Raw genomic sequence first — 27001 nt, forward strand, 5'->3', positions numbered from 1 at the left:
CGAAAACAAGCGGAAAAATATTCGTTCACATTTCACTAAATATTCCTCGAGTAATTTTGCTAACCGTCTCTCCGAACCCCTGTGCACCTGACAAACGAGCAACGTTCGACGAGAACGTGCAGGAAAATGGCGGCAAACAATAAGAAATATACACACGCGCCGGGGAATTTCTGCTGACAGTGTCAAAGCCCGAAACTCGAAATAACCGCGGAAATAATCCCGACTGCAACTATTTCCCAAGGATTTTCACGAGGTCGGAACGCTACCAGGTGAACCGCTACGGAGAATTTATCAGTACGAAAAACGAATCTACCCTTTTAGTTTATCGACTATCGATGGCTAACGACTCGCGTTAACAAGCGACTACGTGTCAATAACTGGGACGCATAATATTTGTGGGAGAAAGACAATGCTGGCAAACACATTTCGATATCGTTGTCCAGGACTTGGAAGGCTGGTGTCGATGAAAAAAAAAAAAAAAAAAGAGAGAGAGAAGATGCCTCGATGCCGAGCGTAACAGACCTCGATTTACTAGCGGAACGTTGCTGAAACACGTTCTTTTTGGTACCCGTGCGTTGTTACGTTCCTATTGGACGATCGTCAATAGTCGAACGATTTTAGTTGACAGCCATGGACAGTCGGAGGCAAGTTTATCGTAACCCGGTTTCTGCCAGAGAAATTCGAGAGCGTGAGTCTGAAAGCCGATTTCGAATTTTCCACAATTCCTCCTTTTTTTTTTTTTTTTTTTTTTGGTAGCGACTCGATTAGTTGAAATAAATATAGAAAAACAAGTTTGTTAAGGGACCAGAGAAACCACCAAGTATCGAGTGAAAGAAATAAGCTACGAACACGGATCTGTATGATGATAATACCTTGTCTCTTCTCTGTCTTTCTAAAATCGAGCTCCAAAGCCAAGAAGTACCAGCACCAAGTATCACCTCGCAGAGGAGAGACAAAATCGGGATCGCCAATTCGCTCATAATCGTTTCGCACATTGCTGGAGAACCTCGTAAATGGTCTCCAGGACCGGTTGATCGCGGCTTCACGACCCCGGCTATTGTCCCGGAGCAAAACGATATTAAAGCCAGTCTCGTTACGTGCTCGCGAGCATATAAAGGTGCTTAGCTAACCGTGCGAACTACCATTCGAAATCAGCAGGGAGGATTCTCGCGTACGTTCGGAGCCATCCACTCCGGGCCACTTTGATCGGCGAACCGAGACGCGCGCTGTTACGCAAGCCTCTTCTGATGTCTCCCTTCTGGAAATTAGATTATAACGACGCTCGGCCGCGACGTTTAATTAAAGAGCTACGACTTCCTTCCACCCCACCCCCCCCCCCTTCTATTCACTCCCATCCGACGATACACCGTGACGTTTTCTACGGTTCTTTAACGTTTGCCGTCCTCGTTTTCAGAATACCAGCGAATATGAACCAGAAAATCGACAGTGCCGCGCGATCAAAGTGCGAAAGAGTTAATAAAAGAGCATTTCGAGGCGGAGAGACTTCCTGATCCCTGGAATTTAATCAGGTCCTCTGTTTTTCATCTTCGACCGCTGACGCGCGTTCGTATTTTCGTTATTATATCGCGTAGTCTCTCAGCGTTTGAATTTTTTTTAAGTTCAACGACGATAAGCTTAACGCTCGAGCTGCCAGAGTGAGGGAAAATTTTTTAAATATCGCGAGTGATTTTTCGCGAATGTGAGCATTACGAGATTCGTGTTTCAGTTGTCGCTAGTTCCTTGATAACGTTGAAGAAGAAAAGGGAGTCATCCGACAGATGAATTAACTTAATTGTAATAACGAACGTAACACCGAAATCAATTGCAGGAATATATGATGAAACGTTCCGTATTTTGAAAATAGTACATTTCCCTTTGGTGTCCTTAAAATCTTCTTCGACGACTCTACTTTCTCTCACTCCTGTTACCCTGTTCCAGTGGTTCGTACATACGCCCACGACAACGCTATCTTACAAGACGTGTACATGGATATATGTACATGCCTTCTCTACACACACGTATATTAAATTATTTCTCTATTTACTTGAAATGATTTCCGTAACAACTTTTATCTGTGGTGTTTTCAACAAGAACATTTCATTAAATAAAGTAAAATTTCTACATTAAAAAAAAAAGAGAAAGCTAGATATTACAATCTAGCAACGTAAATTATTATTACCTTGTGAACGAAAATCTATCGTAAAAATAATATCAATTATTTTACGATTCGCGCGAGACAAAAATTTATTACACACGCATTGAAAATGAATCACTGCCTCGCGAGAGATAATCGGTTTCCACTGGAATATTTATTAACATCATAAGAATCGCATTGAAAACAATGCAAATTCAGAGAATTTGTAATAAATGGCGATGAACAAATTGTACACGCAAAAACGTCGAAAATAAAACGTTTGCATAAAGCAAGAATATTTACAAGCGTTGCATAAATTCAACGCCGCCCAACGAATTGAATTCAGATGTAAAAGCTCTTGCAGCGTGTACGCATAAATTCCGTTTATAATAATTATTGCAAAATCGCACAGCAAGAGATACACACGTCAGTGTGCGAATTATGGTGTTGGCGCGTTGAAGTTTATCGCAGAAATTCAAATAAACGATAATAATTCACGGCTGCGAAGCAAATCGAAAATCATTCGCTTCTTTCTGCGCGAAGAACACGGAGTTTGCGAAAGATGTTAGCAAAATTGTTAATTATCCGTTGTTTCCTTAAGAACCTGCATAAACTGCAAACATTTGCTCGCCTGAATAATATACTTAAGTTATTTGACAAATATTGGAAAATGGGAAGGTAGGTGGTAATAAGAACTGAAAGTCTATATGTACATAGACTCCTCTCTATTCGAACGTCGATCGAAGATTGGCAAAATGAAGATACGAATTTTACCTACATTATCGACCTCCTTCGGGCTTTAAACACGCACATTATTGTGAATTCCAACCTTTCGTCGCGATAAATACACTTTGAATTGTTATTATCTCTATTTATTACGAAGTACTGAAATTTACGAGAACTTCGCGACTTTGCCATTTCCCTCAAGTAGTACTGGAATTTTTTTAACCATTGCTATTAATATACTTTTGTTATTAACGTCGCAGTTAGATCTCGCAATTTGTAATAAATTTCACGAGATTGAAACATCTTTCAAACAAGTTATTTAACACAAAAATTATTTAATTTGATTCGTTAGACTTGTAAAGTTAATAAAATTGAAAGAGTACATATGCTTGATTAATAGATATTGAAATTATCTAGAATTATCAATACATTGTTTTGAACAATTATTATTATTTGTATTTATTTTATGTGGAATTTCTTAAATTTGCTGATAAACAAATAGATGGATAAAGTTCAAGGACGAAACGATTGATCTACACCAATAATTATCACAAGGTGTATGAATGGCTCTGGAGAATTTATTGGTACTTCTTCTTTTCGCAGAGGATGAAATCTGCACAAGCGTTGAAGACGTCACTTTTGCAAACGCAAAACCCCGACTGATTTAAAACGTCTCTGTCCAAGTCATCCAAGGTGACGAAAAACAATTAGTTTGATGAATAGAATTTTCCGATGGAATTTTAATACGTTGTTTATTGACGAACACTGGCAGTTTGGCGATATCATCGTGCCACTCACTCCACGTGTGATAAATGTTTTCGCACGTTTAATCTTCCGCCGATGGAATTTTAATGGTTTTCCTTAGGATTAATTTTGCGATGACAAATGGAATTTCCCGCGAATATCGAGCTATGCGAGGATTTCCCCGCAAGGATCGCTGCGTAGAATATTTCATATTTTTCATAAGTTTTCTCAATAACGCAAGATCAACTCTCTCTCTCTCTTTCGCTCTTCCTTTTGAAACGAAGAAACTCGATTAAAAGTTTGCTGTTATTTTGAAATCGATTTCATTTCTTTTCTCAAATTAAATTCAAAAAGAAATTTTCCGCTTAAACGTCAAAAAGCAATTATCGTACGCGTATCGAAGTTTGATCGTAACGAAAGTTTCTTATTGTAAATGATATTCGTTTCCCCTGTCCTTCGAATTTTACTCGAATTCCACGTTTTGATTTAAAAATCTCTCCAACCCCGGAGGCACTCGCGAATAACTTCGAGACTACAATTCAAACAACGTGTACGTTCCAAGTGAACTGAATAGAACAATTAAGTGTATTTAAAGACGGTTTAAAAGGGAGGTGAAGTTCTGACGAATAAAGCTTCAACGATCTTCCGAGATTCTTCTTCATTCATTGCGAAATAAGTACTAACAGCTCTCGCGCTCGGATTCCATTGTTTTACGTAAACAGGAAAATTCTCTCTGGAAAAGTTTCTAGTTTCTAATTTTCTGGAACCAAGATAAATTGTTACTCTCTTTCCGTTCCTATACTGTTGCAACAACGTTCTTAACAAAACAAGTATAACAGACGAGATAGAACTGCGATAGGATATATATTTAGAAAAATATTCCCCCCGACCCCCTGTACTTCTTCAAATGATTACGAACTATATTTTATTTTTTAAGAAACTATAATTCATTTTACCATGTATATCATAAATGTATATATTTTATATATATATATGTATGTATGTATGTATGTACGTATAATTTTGTATAAGATGTATAAAATTCAAGAGAATAAGAAAAAGATGCACAATGCAAAAATTGAATGAAGTCATTTGACTTCAAATACTTCAACGATAGTTGAATAGATCTCGTATGAAAGAAATCTGATTTACCTAACGTACGCTTTATTGCAACTGTTTAACTTTCTTTCTCTCTCTCTCTTGCTCTCACTTTCTCAACTCTTCTCTCTTCTAATCTCGCTAAATCCACTGTACGACGACTCCCTATAAATCCGTTATCGCGTCACGATGAGGCCATCAGTAGAGTTAATGGACTCGATTGAACCTCAAACAGACGGGGGAGGAAACGCGTGCGACCGCCTCGACATACCAAGCGACGATAAACGCCAGCCGAAGAAACATTGACAGAGTCATTTTGATGTTGAACCGCGGCGACAAATTTGCACCGTCGAATGCCGGGCAGATTAACAGGCACGCGGCCGCGTTCCCGAATTCCGCGGGAAACGAACGTACGAACGTACAAACAGCAAGACTGATCTGCAAGATCAATCGTGGCAGAACGCGAGCGCGGGGGCAGGCAGGTTTTCCCTTGGCCGTCGGCAGTCGAAATTATGCAGCTGTTCATACAATCGTGTTAAATGGCTACAAGACAATCGTTTCACGTTTGACGTGCAAACAGGCTTACGCGGAAGGGGTCGTAATACGTAAACAGCGTGCAGTCTCTGGTTACGTTAACAGTATTCCGTGCGTGCTGTACGTTTCTGACTGCAGCCAGGGAGAGCTTACCCTCCCGGTTCTGCTCCCCCTGCCGAACGATGGAATTTGATTAACAGAGACGCTATTGTCTAGTGTGCGCACGCGCGCAAACACACGGAAATTCCAGCCTTTATGCTTTTTCACACCCTTTCTCGGCTTTTACACCATCCAGACTCTCTCGACACCGAAAACTACCGCTTTGTCCTTTATCGTCTGAAACTGCTGTTGTTTCTCCGTTTAGTTCGCTAGTCCGATATTTCAAATACTCGATGGGTAGGATATTCGATATATATATATATATATATATATATATCGATAGAAGCAAGAAATTGATATTCTTACGACTAGTGAAATTTAGGAAACCAAATGTTACGTTAACACACAGTCGTCTTTTTTTTTTCTGCAGTACAGCAAAATACGACGAGACTATTTGCAGGTAGTTTTACTGACTGTTAAACGGTTGGTTTCATTGAATCACTGCACGCGAAATGTTCAAATATAATATCTTCAATCAGAGTTCTTTTTAATTGGTAATAACACAACATTTAGCAATTAGTGACATACTGATTTATCGAGTTGGCCAAATTGTTACAGATATGCACAATATCTGAGTTTTTTTTCTAGTTATATAGATGGACGTACATATATATTTTAAAATGTAACTAACTTCATCTCAAACAAATTCATTTAATCGTTCAAGCTCGTTTCAGAAATGGGAAATGCACGATTTCGTTTCGGCGATTGTTTGTTTGACGTCGACCTCAAAATGGGAAATCAAAAAGAAGCATTCTCGTTGTATTCTGCTGTACTGCAGAAGAAAAAAGGACGACTGTGCGTTAACGTAATCCGGTTTCCTAAGTTTCACTAGTCGTAAGAATATCAATTTCTTGCTTCTATCGACAAAGATAAGAATTTTTTCAAACGCGGTTCAAAAGTTTTTTTTTTTTTTTTAAATGGTGGTTCAGCGTCGCATCGACTACGAGGTCTTTAGCGACGTGTCAAAATTGACTCTTTATAACTGGTCTAGTAGTTGGATCTCCTTTAGGTAGTTGATAACGTTTTTTTTTTTGTTGTTTCTGACAGGTGTTTTCGTTTAATCCATATTTACTTCTTATGCTTCAGTATTTTCTGCATTTATGTAGTAGGTGCTGGGTGGTGATTTGTTGGTTGCAGGTGTTGCAGAAAGGAGGTTCTGTTTTGGTTAGAAGGTATTCTTGTATGATCTTGGAGTGTCCTATTCGAAGCCTGGTCATAGCTATCCTTTCTTTTCTGCTTAGATTGTTATTTGGTATTTTTTGATAGAAATGGTGTGCTATGTCATGTATTGTGGCTCTATTTGTCGTAGTCCAAATTCTGTTCCACTTTGGTCGTTGAAGCTAGAAGGTCTTGGTGTGGGATTGGGATGTTGGTTTCTTTTGTTTGGTCGATTGTTGCTTCTTTGGCTAAGTAGTTAGCTTGTTCGTTTCCTTCGATTCTCTGGTGTGACGGGATCCAGGTGATTATTATATGTTTGTGGTCATTAGTAAGTTCGGTATAGGTTTCCTGGATCATTTGTATGACTTCGTTAAAAGTTTTTATTCCTCATGAAGAATTCGCCTTTCGCTTGCACACGCTTTTTGGCCAACCTAATACCAATTGGCGAGGAGAAATTACAATTTACTTCCCGAGCAGCGTAAATTCTCTTTTAATTTTCCAAAACTGTTAAATTTCGAGTGATGGCTGAAAAAAAGGTAGAAATTTTCCAAAAACAACTTGAAAGCATTTTTCAAACTCTGCTCCTCTCGCACGTTCACAAAACACGCGCGAAAGATTTACCGTGAAATAATCATCGCGACGTATTCGAGATATGGTTAACTCTTGTGTTAGAGCAACGGAATAACGAAGAGAGGCGAATTGGATGGGATCCAGTTCGGTAAAAATGGAACGGAACAACGGAAGCGGGACGTTTATGCAAGTGGAACGTGAAACGAGGATAAGATTGACTTAATTTAATCTAATTCAGCGATCACCGCGCGAAATTTGTTTCGTCGTTCGAGGTACGCGGCGGATATTTGAGGATCTCCGTGAGGTGACGCGCGATTTGCAATGAGATCCTCGGGTACAAGGCTGGATTAGACGTATTCAGACACCGTGGAGAAATTATGGACATTGTTAAACGCTTATTAAACCGGCTGTCTGTTCCGCGTTGCTCTACCTTTATTATTTAATATATGAAAATTTCATATACTGAGGGGTAAATTATTTTTTGCGAGGCACGATAAGTAGCTCGTAAAGAAAAACCTTTAATATAAAGCAAGATTAGGAGAAGCAGCTTTAGCCCGTGGATAATACGAACGACATTGCATGCTTGGAATAAAGAGTTCGCTTGGAATAAAGAGACGCAGATATATTAAAATGATATATATAAAATAACGCACGTATGTCGCAATATGTAACATGTGACGTATTTAATTCGTGCGCTTAATTTCACGTAAGAACAATCCTTTTTAATAAGAACCTGACATTAACTTAAATTGTAAAATTTGAAAACACTCGGCTCGACCCGAAGAGTTTCGCAATGATTTGCTGACCATCCTAATTCGTCCGAAAGAAACGAAGTCAACGATGCCCTAACGACAAAACGAAATTTCGCAATCACTTTCGCAGCGAAAGCTTCGCGCAAGTTGGAGGAAAAATTTCGCTGAAACGTTTTTAAACGGAGAGAATCCGAGGAGATCAATTTTTAATCTAACTTTTCCAAGTTAGGCCGCTCTTATCGTTAGTGGGAATAATACGAATACGAGCACGAATTTTCGAGAGGGAATGTTAGAATAAAAAGCCGAGACTTATTTCCCGGGAAGTGTAAAGCGTAACCGCGATTTTGCAGAGCGAGGTTAATGTTGTAACAAATTAAAACTTCTTTGGTTCTTTGAACTTTCTCTTTCCGCGCGGCGCACATCCGGTGGCTTCGCAATTAAGAAGTTGCAGATGAAACTTTTGTCCGTGGCGAAGCATCGGCTTGTTAAAGGCCACGGGGGGAATAAATAAACGAGACGATATTGAAACAATTTCGACGATACTCGCATTCGATGTACATTCTACGGCTGTTTGAACATTGCCTTGGAACAGAGAGAAGAGAGAACGAATTAAGAAAAGAGACAAGCTTTCTTGTTGGCGTGAAGTGTCACGCTGCAAATTACTCTATTTCGTGGCTATCTATGGAAGTTTGAGAAATGAAATTCCACTTTCTAACACTCTCGTACGAAGCAAAATACGCCACCTTTATTTTCCTGAATTTTTGCTGGAGAAACGTTTTCATTTGTCTAACAAATTGTCCAAAATTTCAAAATTCGTAATTTGGAGAGAAATTTGGAAGAGAGGTTAATATTAAAATATGACTGCCAGAATATTTGTTGCATCGTACAGACGAAAGACACAAGATTTCGAGAAAGTATTTTATCACTGTACAAAGTGACTCATTTTCCATTTTTTACGCCATTTTTTTAAACGGCTAACTAGATTAGAAAACTAACGTAATCTCGTCACTCTGCACTGACAAAATGATCGACGTAGGTTTTACTAAACGTGTAAAATGATATTGCCAAGATCCTAGCGTTGAGAAATGATTTGTAGACCGTACGAAGGCGATGATTATCAACCTGCAAATTCCCTCTCCATCAAGAACAAATTGCCCGGCTACCTTTCGATTTAGCGCGATATAACAGCAGCGAATAGAATTGCGATTCGAGAGATCGTCGGATAAGATCGACGCCGGTGTTCGTACCTTTTCCTGAACAGAGATGGTTGGTCGAGGAGGAAAAAAAAAAAAAAAAAAAAAAAAGAAGAAGAACCAAAAGGGTGGAGGAAAAAAAAAAAAAAAATAGAAAGAAGGAAGATTATCTGACAAAGGTATCGACCAGCCCCCGATCGCCAAAGCCCCGTTTCCGGTATATTCGATTTCCTGCGCGCGAGTCAGGAGGAAATTGATTCGAACGACGACGCGTCGCTCCGTTTCAAAGTTAGGCTTGAAAAACGGATTCCAGGCGAGAAAAATGTGTTCGACCGACGAGAGTTGGCACCGGAAACGTTGTCTGCGCGGACAACCACGTGTCCCCGTGTGTTTGTATTTATAACCGCCACGTACATATGTCTAACCTTCTCGCTATCTTTGTACGAACATACCCTCGGATACATCGAGTCATCGTTCTTCTTTTTTTTTTTTTTTTTTTACCCTCTGAAAGTTAAACGACTGTGAAAATTTTGCAAATTTTGTTTCGCATTTTGTACGTCTGTTATTCGGTACATCCGGAACATTTGATTCGGAATTAACATGTTCTAAGCACGAAATGCGCGTTTAGGTAAAATCCTTGTTCCTTCGAAACACGATCAATAATTGGCTCGTTAAATGCAGCATGCCATTCATTGGTTAAATTGATATTATTACTCATAGAAATTAATGTAATGTGATCACATTAATTGCTCTCATTAAACACCGATGCTACGGGAATTATTCATTGGCTTTGCGCGGATTTACACTAAACTGGCATACGATCGGTAAATAAATAGGTGTCGCATCGGTATGCCTCGGGTTAAAAAGTTTCTAATCGAAACTGCGAACAGTTTGAACAGTTCGTTCAAACGCGAATAATTCCGTCGTTGCATAAACTTCTCAGGTTCCTCAATGTTCGTCGATATTTCACACGACCCGTTTCCACCACACAAAGTACGGAGATTTAAGATTACCAACAAAAGAAAATAACTTCTCGTCTCGTTACCGTAACAACAATGGAGACCGCATCATTAAACGGAGCATCGTTGAAATTTCTCTTCAATGAGATATCGATATTCGTCTCAAATTTTCCAGTGAATTCGTTGAAGAAAGAACGTTTTACCCTTCTATCCTACTAAAATGAAATTCGAAAATTCTAACATACTACTTTACGATAACCGAGGCGGAATATTGTAAGTTGCAGACAATTTTCTACTCTATAAGTGCTCGCCCCATTATCACACCTCTCTGCTCTTTTTCGTTTTCCTCCACCTAATAACTGCGCTTCTTAGCTGCATATCTATGGACCCATCCTTTCTCTGCTCTCTCTCCTCCTATCTTTCCTTTTTTTTTTTTTCTTTCCTCTCTCCCAGCCGCGACGAAAAGGTTATTATAAAGTAGAAAATTACCCGCGACATACGACGAATTTCATAAATGTCCCTGCTTAGATTACTTAGATTCGTATATAACCCTCACATTTGCGTTTACATGCCGACGCTTTTAATTTCCTCTAGATAAATCGGAATCATCTGCATTCCAGTTTCGAAGAAACTAGTAAAATCCCTCAAAATTGAGATTCTCAATACCTCTCTGCTCTTTTTTCGTTTTCCTCCACCTAATAACTGCGCCTCTTAGCTGCATATCTATGGACCCATCCTTTCTCTGCTCTCTCTCCTCCTATCTTTCCTTTTTTTTTTTTTCTTTCCTCTCTCCCAGCCGCGACGAAAAGGTTATTATAAAGTAGAAAATTACCCGCGACATACGACGAATTTCATAAATGTCCCTGCTTAGATTACTTAGATTCGTATATAACCCTCACATTTGCGTTTACATGCCGACGCTTTTAATTTCCTCTAGATAAATCGAAATCATCTGCATTCCAGTTACTAGTTTCGAAGAAACTAGTAAAATCCCTCAAAACTGAGATTCTCAATACGTAATTGTCCAAAGCATCAATTCTCTTTCAAGAAATTATGACAAATCGCTTAACTTTTACTCGGGGATCGCTGATATCGTGAATATCGCGCTCGACTTACTTTTTAACTTACTTGCTACCCCCAGAAAGTTCAACATCTTGATTGAAAGTCCGTAGTTATTGAACTCGCGTTCTTTTGAGACCTTTTTCATCAATGACGTTTCCCTTTCTCACTAGATATTCGAATTTCCAAATCTGAAAAAAAAAAGAAGAAGAAGAAGAACAAGGAGAGAAGGAAGCGTCAGTTACCTTCAGAGACATTGTACACCCTGAGCCAGCACACACGACCCCCTTTGCAGATATTTCTCTCGCTAGTAAAGCGATTACTCGACGTGGTCGGTGCACGCAAATCCCATCGCGATTAAACTACAGGCTGTTTGCCAGGCGATCGGTCAATCAAACCTTTCAACTATTAATCGATGAGTACAGAGAATGAGAACAGCCGACGTGGGAACAGAGGAAGGTAGTCGCGCCCTAATGAATATTGATTCCCGAAGGTGGCAACACTCCACCAGTCAGAAGAAACTAGATCAGAACGGAGGAATTTTACTCCCCGGCGACTGTAATGGGTCAGGCTCATCGACCAGCATCGCGTAAGTAAGATAAATGATCCTCTAATATACCGTATCTCGCAACAGTGGCTGATGAGCCGATATCCCGGAGCCCCCCCCCCCCCTTCTGCCCTCTCCAATTTCGCGCTCTCAAATTAAAATCTCCATCATTTTCCGCGCGTGATCACGCACTGTTGTCGAGACTGGTTCGATTAGATCCGAATTCTTGTAGCCGCAGCACACACTTGCGCAGCGTCCTATTTTGCGAAGAACAAATCGGGTAATCAACTTCTTCCCACGCGACTTTCTTTAACGATTAAACTTATTTGACAGAAAGTTATTCCGCAGAAATCTTGGCGCGAGACTTGCTCAACTTTGAGACATTCAGAAGAATATTTGACAATTGCAAATATATAAAAAAAATATAAAGAAAATCTTTTTTCTTCTCCTCTTTTGTAACGAGAATAATTTATTTCTCCTTCTCTTTTATAATTTCTATAAAAAAAAAAGAATCGCTATATAAATAATTGCACAACGAGATAAAAATTAAAATTTGAGAGCTATACTGTCATCTAAAGAACGATCCTTGGAGAGGATTTGATTTTTTGGTATAACTTTCGCGTGAGCTACTATTATATCTCGACGCCATGCCAACGTAATTTTGGAACTGTCCGCTCTAAATGCTATTATATACATTTTGGAATATATACGTTGAATAAACAAGTCGGATTACCATTGGCTCGCATGTAGGATAATACAACGATAATCGTTTTATGGTACCGTTGTAAAGTCGGTTGAATGTAGTATCTGGGTCGAGCAATAAAGAAATAAGTATAAGCGATAAAAGCTCATACGTACTTCGTCGATCGGAAAATTTTTAGACGACGTAGGTAGATGAAATCTCTTTCTTTTTTCTCTACTTTTTCTTTTTTTTTTTAATACGAGTGTGTGTTTCTCTCGATATATACGAGATGAAAAGCAAATAAAGGGAAATAAGAAATAAGAAGGGCACACTGTTATTCTTGATTTGTGACAATGTCTGCATTCTGTATTTTCGTATCGGTTTCTTTATCATAGCAATTTCCGTAACGTAGTTTTAGTTTATTCAACTAAAAGCATGGCTTCTCGCCGATTCTCAACGCTAACGGAAACTAGCACAATCTATTGAAAAAAATTTTTTCAATTCTTACACGTTGCATTTAATTGCAATTGTATTTAGAAATACGAATTATACAAATAAAACTTTTCAAAAATTATTTTTCTAACAGCGTACTTTGTGCCATGTATAATTAATTTTCAATGGTAAGAATAATTAAATAAGAACGTACAGTAAGCAATTTATTAATATATTTAATAATCTACTAAAATACCGAAGAATGCACGATCGAATGACGCATTATCACATATTCATAAGCACTCACATGAAGACTAAAAATAAAATACAGTCACTTTCTGACTAACGAAACATCTGACATAATACGAAGAAAATTTACGCGTCTCCTAAACCTTAATTCTAGTAACAAATGTCAAAGGATTTCAATCTTAAAATTTTCTTTTTTAATCTGCAATAATTTCTTCAATTCGAAATTTTCCTATCAAGCGATACTTCTCGTCGGACTTCAAATGAAATAAGTAACATTAATCGATCACGATAGACAACGAAATTTCAGAACGAAATATTCTCGACACTGAACACTTCGTGCTACTTTATGCGCATTTCATGCAAATTTCACGTCGAAATGATTACACGAGGTATAAAAGCAAGAACGAAACATGATATCATCACCAATAGCCAAGTGATGTCATGTCGCCATTACGATTAATGCATCATTCCTTTTTTGCACGAAACACCTTCAAGACACTTTGCGTATAATAAACGACAAATGTAATTCTTTAGCTCTCTATGTTAAATTATAGTTAGAAACTCATCATTCCAAACTATCAAGAAATGCAACGAAAAATATATTAAATAGATGTAATACTTTTTATTAATCGAGCGAAAAAAAAAGCATAGAAATTTTTATGAAATTTTGCAAAATCATACGTTGTATCACTGCTAAATTCAGAAAATTTTACCATGTCACTCTTATCGAGAATATTTCCTCTCAATAATCAAATATGCCAATACAAGTGTTGCGATAATTATTATTTCGTTAATCAGATAGATTAAGTATCAATTAAATATATATATATATTCTTTTCAGCATGTCACAATGATAACATTCGACACTTTGAAATTTCATTCGACACTCAAAACTTTCTTCTGTCGATAGATTTCTTCGAATAAAAGTCTAAATCGTCTGTCAATTGCTCCGTTGCTCATCGGCGAATACGCGTTAAATAAATCGGTGAACATCAAAGTGCCATTCATATTTTCACCTTTCCGCTTAATTAGATTTATTTCTGTCCGATCGCTTTAAACTCATTAACAGAACTCGAGGGGTAGAAGCGTAACGTCGGCAATCGAGAGTTTTCTCGTACTTTGTCCAGACGTGAATCGTCTTTTATTGCGCTCCTTCGTTTTCTTCGAGTCTGATTTCTCCCACCTAATAACGCGAGTTCAAAGCTCTTCTATCTGGTACTTAAGAAAAAGGAAGAAAAAAAAAGAAGAAGAAGAAGAAGCAACCTAACAAAAGAAGAATCGATAAATATGTTGATGACCACTAAATAATTCATGTTTCCGGCTACCTCAATATCAACGAAGGATAAAATCAAGAGAAAAAAAATTTTTTTTCTGACTTACCACAATTTTTAATATTCTACACTCCGCGATACTTCAAAAATAACTCCACGGACAGATATTTTCTCCTTTGCTGAGTTTTATCAATTTGAAAAAATTCTCCCAAGTGAAATATTTCTTCGTTCGCTCTAAAATTTCGAATATCCTAACAAATGCTACGCGATAGACACGGTTCCAAAAAAAAAAGAGAGATGGATGTATAATTCCTAATGTTCGTTGAACTCGAGCGAGTTGTTCCGCGCGTCTGCGACACCATAATTTCGAAAGAATTAACCGCGCCGCCACCGGCGGTGCCATTTCGAACCGAACGAGGTCGAGAATTTTTCCTCGATTCGTTTTCCCCCGAGTGAAAAAAAGAAAAAAAAGAGAGAAAATACGAGAAGCCATTCGCGCGTTGTCGACTGATTTCGACAGGAGGGTCCTCGTCAAGCTCGACGCAGCTAATGAGCCTCGTTTTTCCCCGTTTCGGATCCACCGAGAGACGATCGTCAGCGAACCTTCGTCACCACCGGCCCCCCCCTTCGAGTCACAGCCACCGTTTCGGGTCGTTTGTGTCGACAAGGAGCAAATGAAGAACGCGTCGCGTCGCCTCGTCGTTAGATAAAGGATGTATTCGCGGTATAGGTATCGCTATCGAGCGAAAAAGGGCAGGCGAAATAAAAATACGACGTACTCGGGAAAAACTGAAAAACTTTCATCGAGAGATCGCGCATCGTTCGTTACAAACGCGCGAAACGGGGAAACTGGAACTGCATTTCGGATAATATGATTCTCGAATACGATAGAACAGACGGCTGTATGAAGTTTCATTTTCGATATCAATTCTGATGGAAGCCATCATCAGAAGCTAATTGAAGCGCATTGGATTCTGCATGTTATACAGCAGAGTTGAAACTGATGTAGATGCTGTAAGATAATACTGATAAAGATAGGTGAAACGAGAGAGGCAACAGTGTAACATTCTACGAACGTTTATAAACGACAAATGCGAGGAATTTTACACTAACAATGAGTGCGCTCTCAGACACAACTCTTTCCCAATTCTGCTTCAAATTTATCTTTAAGAAAAAAAACTTATTATTCAGAGATAATTGAAAGCTACTTACATACACGTAGAAAATACTTACTACATATTATTGAAAGTTAGAAAATACTTACTATATATAATTGAAAGCTACTTACATACACGTAGAAAATATATTATAGAAAAATTTCATACCATTTGCACGCGAATTTATAATATAAATATCTATACATTATAATATAAATATCTATATCCACGTTTTCTCCTCTTTCGAACGGAACGACAATAATAATTAATGCCGAATGTACTTCTCTCATTAAATTGCTAATGCGAGCCAGTAATTACGTCCAAAGATCAAAAAAACAAACTATTCAGAAAACTGTCCGATGGATATCACATGATAATTCAGTTAAATTAATTCTTAACGCTTCTCAAGCACTCTTTATCGTGCATTCGATAATTCCAACTTGTACACGTGCAGCGCTGGAATTCTTCCTGTCTATCGGCCTTCGTTAAACGAACGATCTACGTATACGATCTACGTATTACGATCGCTGGTAATTGAAATATTATTTTTAACGATGAGTCGAAACTAGAAGGAAGAGTACGCTGAGCTTGTAGCTTGAAGATAAGACGAAAGTCACTTGTGCCCTTGAAACATTTTTATCAACCGTTCTCGGCAACGGGCAGCCGCATTCGACGAGAAATTGAACCGGAAGAAAAACAACGGAGGAAGAACATAAATTGCACGGGGAATTAATTACGCGAACAAGTGGCCGCCAGTCCTAACGATCGACCACGAAAACCACAGATTTCTGGGCTGGTGTGCGGTAATTGCCCGAGTAAAATCGCATAAAATCCACGTGCTGACCAGAACCGGAGTAACGACACGTGGACAATGTGCCTAGCACAGGCTGCAGAGGTGGCCAGCTTGCATCGAGAGGATCAACACCCCGTTGAAAATCAGCCGCGAAAACTCGACGCGAAGGTACCAACGATTCATTGCGTTACGTAATGTAATTTTTAACAAGCGCCTCCGTAATGACACGCGATTAAAAAGGAATTATATTTAATTCAGTCGGAAGCAAACTCTGTCACTAGACCGCGATTCATCCATTCGCAATTTGAAATTTATAGTTGCAAAAGAGCACATGCTCGTCGCAATTGTGCTGCGGATTTTTTGTACTCTCTGTGCTCACAACGATTTCCATTTCTATAGATCTTCTTTCGTATTTATAGCAGACATGACGAGTTAGAAAACGTCAAGTTATTCGGTCGCGTTCGGCGAAAAGTTCGATCGAACTTGAGGTAAAAGATATTTGATAGAAAAGAAGAAAAGAAATCGACGAGGGAAAGAGGAAATAAAAACTGAAACACAGATCGCGGAGATAACGATAGAGATATACTTGCAAAATTACAACGTACGTCGATCATCCGTAACAACTATCACAATCTTGATTCCTGCATCTGAATAGTTTCTCTGTCCTTTTTTCTCCTTTCTCCCTCCTCCCCCCCCCCCAAAAAAAAGAAAAAAGAACGAAATCTGTTACAATTTTCATAGCTTTTCACTCGTGTGCATCGCACTCTATGCTCGTTCAACAAAAATTTGATGCAATCTTTTCATCTCGAAAAACGCAATCCGGGGAAACAAAAACGGGGAGAGCCGTCATGGCTGGAAAAACATGGGATTTTGAATCGGCACTTTAAAGAGGAAAGAGAAACGCGTTGAAAACTATTTTATGCCATTCTCGCAGTATTTTCTTCTTTTTTATCTTTGTTTCTTCCTTTCCGTTTTATATCTCTCTTTTCCTTCTTTTTTCTTTTATACGCCCTTATGTCATTCAAAGATGAATTTTATTGCAAACAGTTCGACTTTTTTCTGAACTCCGTGACAAACTGCTTCGTATCTCAAATTATTCTTCGTTCAGTTGGCCATGTGTACGAAGTGTATCACGTTGTGTACAGAACGTATCACGTTGAATCAGTCGGATCATTCGAAAGGAGAAAATTATTACTGCATGGACATTTCGAATTAAAAGGGAATCGAACGTTCAAATAGAAATTCCACTATCGATTTAAAAGCGAAACGAACAAAAGCTATCCGATATAGATAAATTTCCGATTCTGGTAGCTCAATTGGTAATAAATAAAACCGTATAAAACGAGAAGCGAGAAAATGGTAAATTCTACGTTGTTCGTTCAATTCATCGTTCATCAATTATACCGTAATACCGCGGCAACAATGGATCCCCGGTATATTCCCAAAGGCTAACGAGCCTAATTCGCGCAAATAATCAGACAGACGAGAGACAACTAGCCGGGCGAGAATTAAGCAAAACGGCTGGGGCCGGAGTTCAGGGCATTAAGAGTAAGGCAAGAGCCACGCGGGGGCTAGAAGCAACATTTTCCACCGGATACAATATCACTGGCCGTGTTAGCTGGCTCGCTCCGCTGCAAACACGCCCATACACGGCGAAACGGCGCACGGTTGGAATATGTATAGCGCCACGTGCTAATTATATCGTAACGAGCAACACGCTGCATCCCTCGTAGCAGAGTCGATAATGCCGCGCGCGGCGCGTTTGCCTTTCCCGCGATTAAAGACAGCCAGCAAACCCAACCGGGTGGTTCCAATCTCTGTTATACTTGAACGCCGGCGATAAATCAGCCGATGTCGACCGTACGAACAGTTGCGAATGACGCGAAACGAGAAGTTTCCGCCGGCTCTCGCGTTCATCAAAGATCGCAACTTTCTTTTAAAATCCACACCAGTCGCGAAGTGATTAAACTTTCTGTTTGAATTGACTCGGCGCCCCGCGCTTGGTAACTACTTTTAATTAAAGGAAAAGTAGCAGCCCCCCCCCCCCCACCCACGCTCGTGAAAAGGGCGAACCTTCGTTGTTGCTGATTGATCAAGGATGAACAATAATGAAACGGGAAAATCCCTTTTTTTTTTTTTTTTCTTCGAATTGTTGTTAATAATTACTAGAAACGCGATTAATAATTGCTAAAAGCCGGCTTCTGTTTTCGCATGGATTTTCGCACTCGATTAGTTCCCTGTGGGAGGACGTGGTTTTATTTTAAATTTAGCCAATAGCCGAGAACTGCAAATAATTTTTTATAATCGCTGACAATTATAATGAACGTAAATATGATGTTTGTATGATATGATATAGTACAACAACACAGGAGGAATAATAAAATTTCAAAAGAAGAAGTTCTTGAAGTCAGAGGCAATAAATGGATGATAAATACACCCATTGAATTACTATTCGATTAATTAAATTAACCTTTTTAACTATCCCTAAACCTAACCCAAACCTAACCCAAACCTTAACTTCTATATACTATGCTTGGTGATTGCTTCAAACGAATTCACATACTAGAGAAATATAATCACCAAAATTTCATGCTAAATACCATTTAAACAGGATGATTATTTCCAGTGCTGTATCACTTTATTCGAAGCGATACTTTACTCTCTATTTCGTAAATAAATTGCTGGTAGATAATACGAAAAATGTTTTCAAGTTTTCCAATATTAGTGATAAAAAAATTCTTTTTTCTGAATATGTACATATCGTATTAAACACAGAGAGAAAAAAATTGATCGAACAATTTAACGACGTGATAATTCGATTTGTCCACCCTAACCTAACCAGGTAGTTATTGCGCAGTGGTCGAGTAAAAATTGAATCGTCAACCACGCTTGATTCGTCAATTATTAATCGCGCTGAATATTCTCCAACGACGTTTTTCGCGCGCGTGGGAACACCGAAATTTTATAAAATACGCGCGACAACCAGGTTGATGATACGATGAAAGGGAAAAGGTAATTGCTCGCGCGAAGATAAATCGAAAATGCAGATCGAAAATTCTCGGCGATGGATTGACTGAAAATGCGAACGGCTACGGATTACGTTGGCGCTCGTTGATGAATATATTTCTCCGTAACACGGCATTCTCGTTCGTGAAAATAAAGAAAAGAGTTCACGAAAATTTAAAAAAAAAAAGAAAAAAAAAGTGGAAGTAAACGGAGAGAACGATTTTTACTTTTTTGAACGAAGCATCGCGAAAGTGAACGCGAAAGCATCGCGAGTGAGATTCGATTAAATTTATTTCGTAATTTTCAACGTAGACACACGCACACGCACACGCACACGCGCACACACATACACAGAGACTGGATTACAAATTATACGACGTTTCTTCGAGTACAAACGTAAATTTGTATCTGTATGTCATTACTATGCAACTCGAGGTACACGAAATGTATCAAGTGCACAATTAATGGGGCCGTTTTAATGTCGCTAAAAGCACCAATTTGTTCCCAGAATTAGAATGCATTTACAAAGGAAAACGCATTGCCACCGCTGTTTACCTCGTAACTCTGTTACACAATGTATCTTGATATCGCGTTTCGCTATTCATTTATTGCGCATCATGAGGCGTAATCGTTTTTTGCGATTTCGCCAATTTAAATACACATGTACGTACAAATACGTAACGTATTTGTTGTTGCCCGATTGTTTTTACGACACGCGACACTAGATGTCATCGAAACGTTTATTCTCGATAAAACGTAACATTATTCACGACACACAACGCATCCGCATCCGCCACGCGATATCGTCGCCGTTATTAATCATTATTATTCGAATCTCATTTTCCCGGCGAATTTGCCCACCGTTATTCACGAGCGTTAACGCGAACTTGGCGAAATATTTCCAACACACTTGCAAAGCTACCTGTTATCGTTCCATTATGGAAATTGAATAACTGTTGCGCCGGCAAACCGCGCAATTTTCACCGTACCTGAATTTCTAATATTTTTAATTGCGTTTTAAATATCGCGTCCCGTAATAAGTGCCTGGCTAACTGCATTTCCTCCGTCTAACTGTAAGATTTATTGTCTTTTCTTTTTTTCTTTTTTTTTTTTCAAACGTTGATCGTATTTGATTACAGTTGCAATAATTGGTAACATCTCAGATCTCGATTTACGTAAAATACTTTCAATGATTTTTATTTGACCTGCAACGTAGAACGTAACTTGTAGCAGCGGTACAGGCTGGTTAACGGTCTGAGCAAATTTTTACTCCGGTATCAAAGTTTACTTTGCAAAAGTGAAATAGCATTTGCTAATTGCATTTATTTCTCTCTAGTGTTTCCCGGTGAAGTTTATCCGTATAAAAGAAGAGAAAGAATTCACCTTTACTTGCATTTCCGACCAGATAAATATTAACTTAATAAAAATCAATATCCCTTTCTGAGAAAACAATTTATTCAACAATGAAACGAAAATATTTTGATCGAATGACACTTTAACCAAAGGAAAAGTCACTTGAACTTACGATTTCCGTAAAGTGAAGGTAAAAACTGAAAATTATTGTAACGTGAAAGAAAACCTTTTAATCAGTTATTTTCATTTTTTTTACCGTATCCTAAGTTGCGACCAATGCCTGTAAATTGTCCATTAAATATGCCATAGTAACCCAATTAACAAGTAAAATGTGCTTCGACTATCTGGCACGCGAAGTATGCATTTTTACGCGAAAATCGCGGAAGAAACGACCTTATCAAATAGCCGGCCGCCCACAACTAATGTCATTATCAACGTACACAATAAATGTGCACATAAGTCAGAAACATTATTAATTACCGCGTACCACTGGCAAGATACAACAATTTGGTGTATATACGAAAAGTATATTTCTGAAGTTAAAGAAAAAAAAATATGAAGAAGATCAATCAGTTATTATTAAATAACGAGGTCGTATTATATAATTGCCAGATAAACCCTCGCATGTTTCTAGTTTATTTATAAGTCACGTTATCGTGTTGGTAATTCAAGCAACGCAATTTAAGTAACTACTTCGTAGTTGATGCTTGCAGGTGAGTGCATCTCGTTGAATCTTAACGAATTAAAAGAAAGAAAATCCGTCGAAGGCAATTACACTTTTGACTTGGATCAAACTTGCCGGCTTTTTCATTTTCAATTGTGTTCACGGTGAAATTCTCTTGGATCAATCAAACGGCATTAGAGATAACTCGTTCTAACGCTACGATAATAACTTTAAAACTATTACAATCGATGATTTATTTATTTTCGAACGTGTAACAGCACGAACAAAATTGTCGTTAGGTGAATAATAACTGTAATTATACTGAACGTGCACCTTTCTCGAGCCGGGGAAAAAAAAGAATTCGACGCGACGAGACACGCGACGCGATCTTATCACTTCGTTGCAATTCTGGAAGTTGTACGGCTATCGCGCAAATACATAATACCGTTCGCAAATTCTATTATCACGTTCAATAATGTATATCACGTCATGAAGTTTCTATTTGCAGCGACGACTGTATAATTTATCGAACTTCTCGATACGCAAGAAACTGTTAAATTTCGTAGATAACGGACAGCCGGGGACACATAACGGAGACTTTGCCGCATTGATTTCATTTGTCTTTGTCTCTTATTTACCGCCAGCAATTAATAAAAACCAAGGGAAACCCAAAAACGATCTGTTTTCTTCAGGCAAATTTCCGCTGAATTGAACGAAGGAACGATTTACTTCGCAACGTTTATTTTCCCATTTTCCTCTTGTTTTATCTATCGACGCGATGGAGAATCCCCCGCGCTGATAAGAAGAGAAATTCAAGTGCTCATAGATTATTTTCCTTGAAAATGTATATAATAAAAAAAAAAAAAAAAATACGCGAAGCATTATTCACAGTTACGAATTTTTTCGTTTTGAAGTTTTCAATGGTCAAGCTTTTAATAGACTTTCATAAATTACAATTTCATGAAAAAAATGCTAATTATATAAAATCTACACGATGCGCTCTCATTAGGCGTACTTTATCTTTATACTCTGAACATTATTAACTGTTTGAATTTTCAATTTTAGTCGTTCGTTTCTTTTTTTCTTCTTCTTTCTTTTCTTCTCGCATCGCTCTTTCTTCTAATTGACCGCTCAATTTATGCGAAAAGTAAAACTACCCGGAAAATAAATGTCTAACTACCTGCCTGCAGATTTTATCTAAAGCAGAAGAAATGTGCCGTATCGTCTGCTAAAAATTTTCTTATTGATCGAGAAAAAGGAGACCGTTATTTCTAAGATTTGTGTAATCTCTCGCATTCGCCGATGAAATTAATTATTCCTCGACGAACGAAAAACATTTCCGAGTCACTGTTAGCCGGTGGTTTGACTTCAAAAGAGCGAGGCTTTTAAACGAGAACGTCTGTATCTATCGACTTGCCGCGGATCGAGAAGCACGGTTTCGTGCAACGAGCGAACCTTATCACCAGCTCGCTGCGAATCGCTCGTATATCAGACACGTTGCAGGTACGTGCGAATCTCGCGATATCTTTCGATGCGGATGCGCCGGTTATCAGCGTGAACGCGTGCAGCCACCAAGTGGATCGCTCGTGACACGAGAGTCCTCGTCCGCGTCCTCGTCCTCGTCATCGTCATCGTCATCGTCATCGTCGCGTCAGGTGGTGAGAAAGAAATAAAAAAAAGAAAAAAAGAAGAAGAAAAAAGAATCGTCGCGAGACAAAAGAGCAGCGAAGGGATACGACGCGGCGGTAATGAGATAAAAATAATGCCAGGCAGCCGAAAACGAAGGGGAGACAATAGACTGTCGGGATCCGCGCGTCGAGTCAACCGGTCTTTTGTCGTTTTTGTTTCACGGCGTCCACCAAGCCGTCACAAGGCGAGCCGAAAGGAATTGAGATCGCGGTGAAAAGTGTCACGTACGTGCAACGACCGCGGCGAAGAAGAATCGTTTCTTTAACGACCGATCGTCAAAGTCGACCCGTCGGAAGAAAGAGCAATCGCGGCAGCGCTAACGGCGAGACAGCCGCCCTCCTATTCCACCACCCAGCGGATTCACGATCACAATCGTTCTGTATTGTAAGTCTTTCCCCCCTTTTATTCCGAACCTTTGAATCCTTCGGATCGTACGGTCGAATTAAACGTCCAGAGAAATTACGTTCTCGTTCCTCGGACGGCGAACACGATCTCTCCCGCCGCGCGGTCTCGCGTTGATTTTCGGGAAAACGTGCGATTTGTGAGAGTATTCGGGCACGCGAATGACACGTTCGTGCCTTTTCTTGACGACGTGCGCGGAATTCGAGGATTCAAAAATCGACAGAATTTGTGATTGCGCTGTGACTACGCTCGCAATATTTATGGTATTTGGCGAATGATTTTCGTTTGGGTTAGGTTACGTTCGTTTGGAATGTGAAATCATAGAAACATTCGCGATCCAGCGACGATTTAGTGATCGTTGTTAAATCGTGGATTGTGACGAAATGCGTGGATTATGGATTATGTGTTAGATTGTTTTATCGCTTAGTCCGCAATTTGCTTATTTACTTTATAAGTTACGATGAACGATAAAATGTCGAGAAACAAAAGCATTCTTTCCTCGTTCGAAGCAAAAATGTTTCGTAGGAATTTTTTTTTTTTTTTTTACAGGATTAAACTGAACAAAGTTCACGAAGGCAATGTTTTGGAACAAAATTTTTCAAAAAAATATTACAAATAGTCATAAAGAAGAGTCAAATTTGTATTGTCAAATGTGTATTTTAGAAAACTTGCTCGAAACATTTCGATAATTTTGTATTTTTTTTTTATTAAACATTTGAAATAAATACATAGAAAGAATATTATTGCCTATACAACATTAATGTACATTAAATAATTTGAAAAAGTAAAATCGTACCTTTCGTAACTACATAATAACATAATAACATAATAAATACATAACACATAATTTATTTTACCCGCAATTCGTTCGTCGTTACTATTTAAAATTATGCTTGGATGAATCACTGTGACGATTGTCGTTTGTTTCTTCTCCGTGAAACTGAATCACTTTTCATCCTATAATTTTCTACAAACGAAATAAAATTAAACGTAAAATCTGACCTATTTATCTATTCGATAGAAATTCAGCAGTCCTGCAGCGATCTCGGAATTCGAAACAATAATGTACGAAATCAGTTAGCAATTTCTCTTCGCTCGAAGGAATAAAATTCCGACGGGAAAAACTAAAATGCGTAACATCCCTGGAAATTTTTTCGGAGAGTGACATAGTTTCTTTGACCGTAACGTAATTACAGAAGCGGCACGTTAACTCGCAATGAGTTACACAAGCCAGTATGCGGCGCACAGCGGTGAATGAATTTCACAAATGTCGGATATGAATGAGGTTCTCGTGCATTTCGTGTGAATGACAAGTGCAGAAGGGATTGAGTGGTTGTTTGTGGTTGAAATTCGGTTTCGTGCAAAATGCGCGTCTAAATGAACCCTAGAAATGTGGATGGTGTTTCCGGGACGAGAAGATACGTCGAATAAACACGTTTATGCATCTACATGACAGGTTTCTACATTATAACGTGATAAAAGAACGTATGAAAAATTGAGTCACTGAGAGGCTCGACTCCACAGTTTATTAATTTCTCAATTTTATTATTACACAAGTACGTGTTTTAATATCCGAGTATCGACGATGTATGTGATTTAATAATGATACTGACGTAATGTTAAATTCTTGGATAACTTTGAAAAACAATTTCAGAAATTTCTGGAGTTGATCAATGCGACTTTTAAACAGATCATTTAATCTCGTAAAAACTAAACGTCATTTTATGCAAAAGTTGTGGTAATATTTAAAAATACTATATTACGTCATTCTACGTTTGATTGTCGTTTCTCCTTCGTGGAATAAAACTTGATGAATTAATTCACATATACGATATATGATAGTGAATAAGATATCTCACGTTTCAATTGAAAAAAACATGCAAGATATCTCATCTATAACGTCACATCGCAAGAATAACATTACGTCACGAAATATCTCGTTGATATTCTCGATAAGGTGAGAGTGATTTCACTTTTGAATACTACAGTTGAACTGTTTGTTACACGAATCAATGTAATATCTGTCGAGCGTAAAAAAAATTGATTTAATTCAGCACGATCTCTCCTAAAAGATGTTTAAAATTGAAAAGATCAGATAGATTTCATTAAATTACCAAAAAATCACAACTCTTATGCTATCGTGTTTCTTCTATTCGGATTCTACTAATTTTCGATTCGTCTAATTTTTAAATTTTTCCGATTGTTGAAACGATCCTTGCTACTAGAATCTTCGCATTAATTAATCTCTTTTCAGCTTTCATCACACGATGTTTGCTGAACCGACAACAGACTGAATATTAACGAAGAACTAGCATGTAAATGTGGAACTCGTTTTCCGATATTCTCTCAGTCTGTGATCGTTCTCCATACCGAATGCTGACGTGTCATTTATCTCAATAGTTCCGAACTGTGTTGTGTAAAATTAATAAAAATTCTTTAAAACACCTCTCTCGGATAAACGATCTATCTAACCAGGAAGTTGAATCGTATGCCGCGTATTGCTTTCATCCATCACAATAATCGCACTCGATAAACGAAAGTTGTAGGCTTTTCAGAAATTAGCCTTTCTCAATCCACATGTGTACACCATGTGAGCCATTTCTCAACCTCAATGAAATATTCTGCTCTCTCTCTCTCTTTTCTTTTCTTTTCTTCTACCAACCGAGATGGAAAATGCTCAAGTTACAGAGAGATGATCGATTTTACCATGTTTGCCGAAGCTAGGTTGAATACTAATCAACCTGCCAAGGTGTTCGAACATTCTCTCGTCTATCTCCTCCACTTTTTCTTTCACTATCGAAATCCACTTGAAAAGCAATCGTGATATTTGAACACGATGCTCATTGTACCAAGCGAGGCACTTCAGAAACATCATCGACTTCGTTAAGACGCAAATCCGGTCGTTAAATCCTGCAGTTCCTCTCTTAAAATATTTACGCTATCAACTACATTCCTCACCATCGTCCACAAGTATTTGGACAATCAAGTTCGATTGGCCGAAAAATTTATACTTATAATATTTATGTAATATGTTAATATTTATACTTATAATATTTATGTAATATATTAATATTTATACTTATAATATTTACGTAATATATTAATATTTATACTTATAATATTTATGTAATATATTAATATTTATACTTATAATATTTATAATTTATAACTTTTTGTTACATTTGCAAAATTATAATCACGCTTAGCAAACTGTTACCTAAACGAACGACCTTTTTACATAGATGGATTAGTATTTTTCTCTTTTTATGAAGAGTGACACAATTCCATCCATTTGCAACTATTCGTTCTCATTGTCAGTCTGTGAAAAATTATTTTCTCTTAAAGATAATTTGACGTAAATCGAAATGATAACGATCACAGGTGCTTCACACTATATACTTGTAATAAATGTATATACAAGTGTCTGGATACTTATGGACAGTAAAATACATCTTCATTATCAACGACGGTTACTACGAAGATGAATGATTCTCGTTTCACTACGTTTCGTTCGTAGCATCAATCGTAGTTTCCCATCACAAAACAGATACGAAACTATCGAACATGTGCATAAATAACGAAATGAAGCTCGAATAGTGAAATGTTCTAAGCGCGTTTTAATGTTTTTTCGCTATTTACATGGAATTTTGTCGTAAAAAAAAAAAAAAAA

At 38.1% G+C, this 27001-nt stretch overlaps 2 protein-coding genes across 3 annotated transcripts in view; one reads left to right on the forward strand and one right to left on the reverse strand.

Moving 5' to 3' along the window:
* Window positions 1-16122: 16122 nt before the first annotated feature.
* On the reverse strand, window positions 16123-24287 carry LOC122531287. Its single transcript, XM_043659094.1, has 3 exons — window positions 24281-24287; window positions 22658-22765; window positions 16123-16373 (listed from the first exon to the last, which is right to left on the reverse strand). Exons 1-3 carry the CDS (start codon window positions 24285-24287, stop codon window positions 16183-16185), a joined length of 306 nt encoding a protein of 101 aa, XP_043515029.1. The 3' UTR covers window positions 16123-16182.
* The window catches only part of LOC122531285 (maternal protein exuperantia), a 9140-nt gene continuing 5029 nt past the window's right edge, over window positions 22891-27001 (forward strand). Inside the window, exon 1 of one of the 2 annotated variants that reach the window (XM_043659092.1) lies at window positions 22891-23313. Coding sequence is in view for 1 of the 2 variants with exons in the window: in XM_043659090.1 (XP_043515025.1) it covers window positions 24781-24787 (7 nt within the window). In the remaining variant the exon portion in view is untranslated. Of the gene's footprint in view, window positions 23314-24765; window positions 24788-27001 lie in introns of those variants that run through there. The other variant, XM_043659090.1, reaches the window with a different exon arrangement.

The sequence above is a fragment of the Frieseomelitta varia genome, unplaced genomic scaffold, assembly GCF_011392965.1.
Source record: "Frieseomelitta varia isolate USP_RPSP 00005682 unplaced genomic scaffold, Fvar_1.2 scaffold_382, whole genome shotgun sequence".
Classification (NCBI taxonomy): Eukaryota; Metazoa; Arthropoda; class Insecta; order Hymenoptera; family Apidae; genus Frieseomelitta; species Frieseomelitta varia.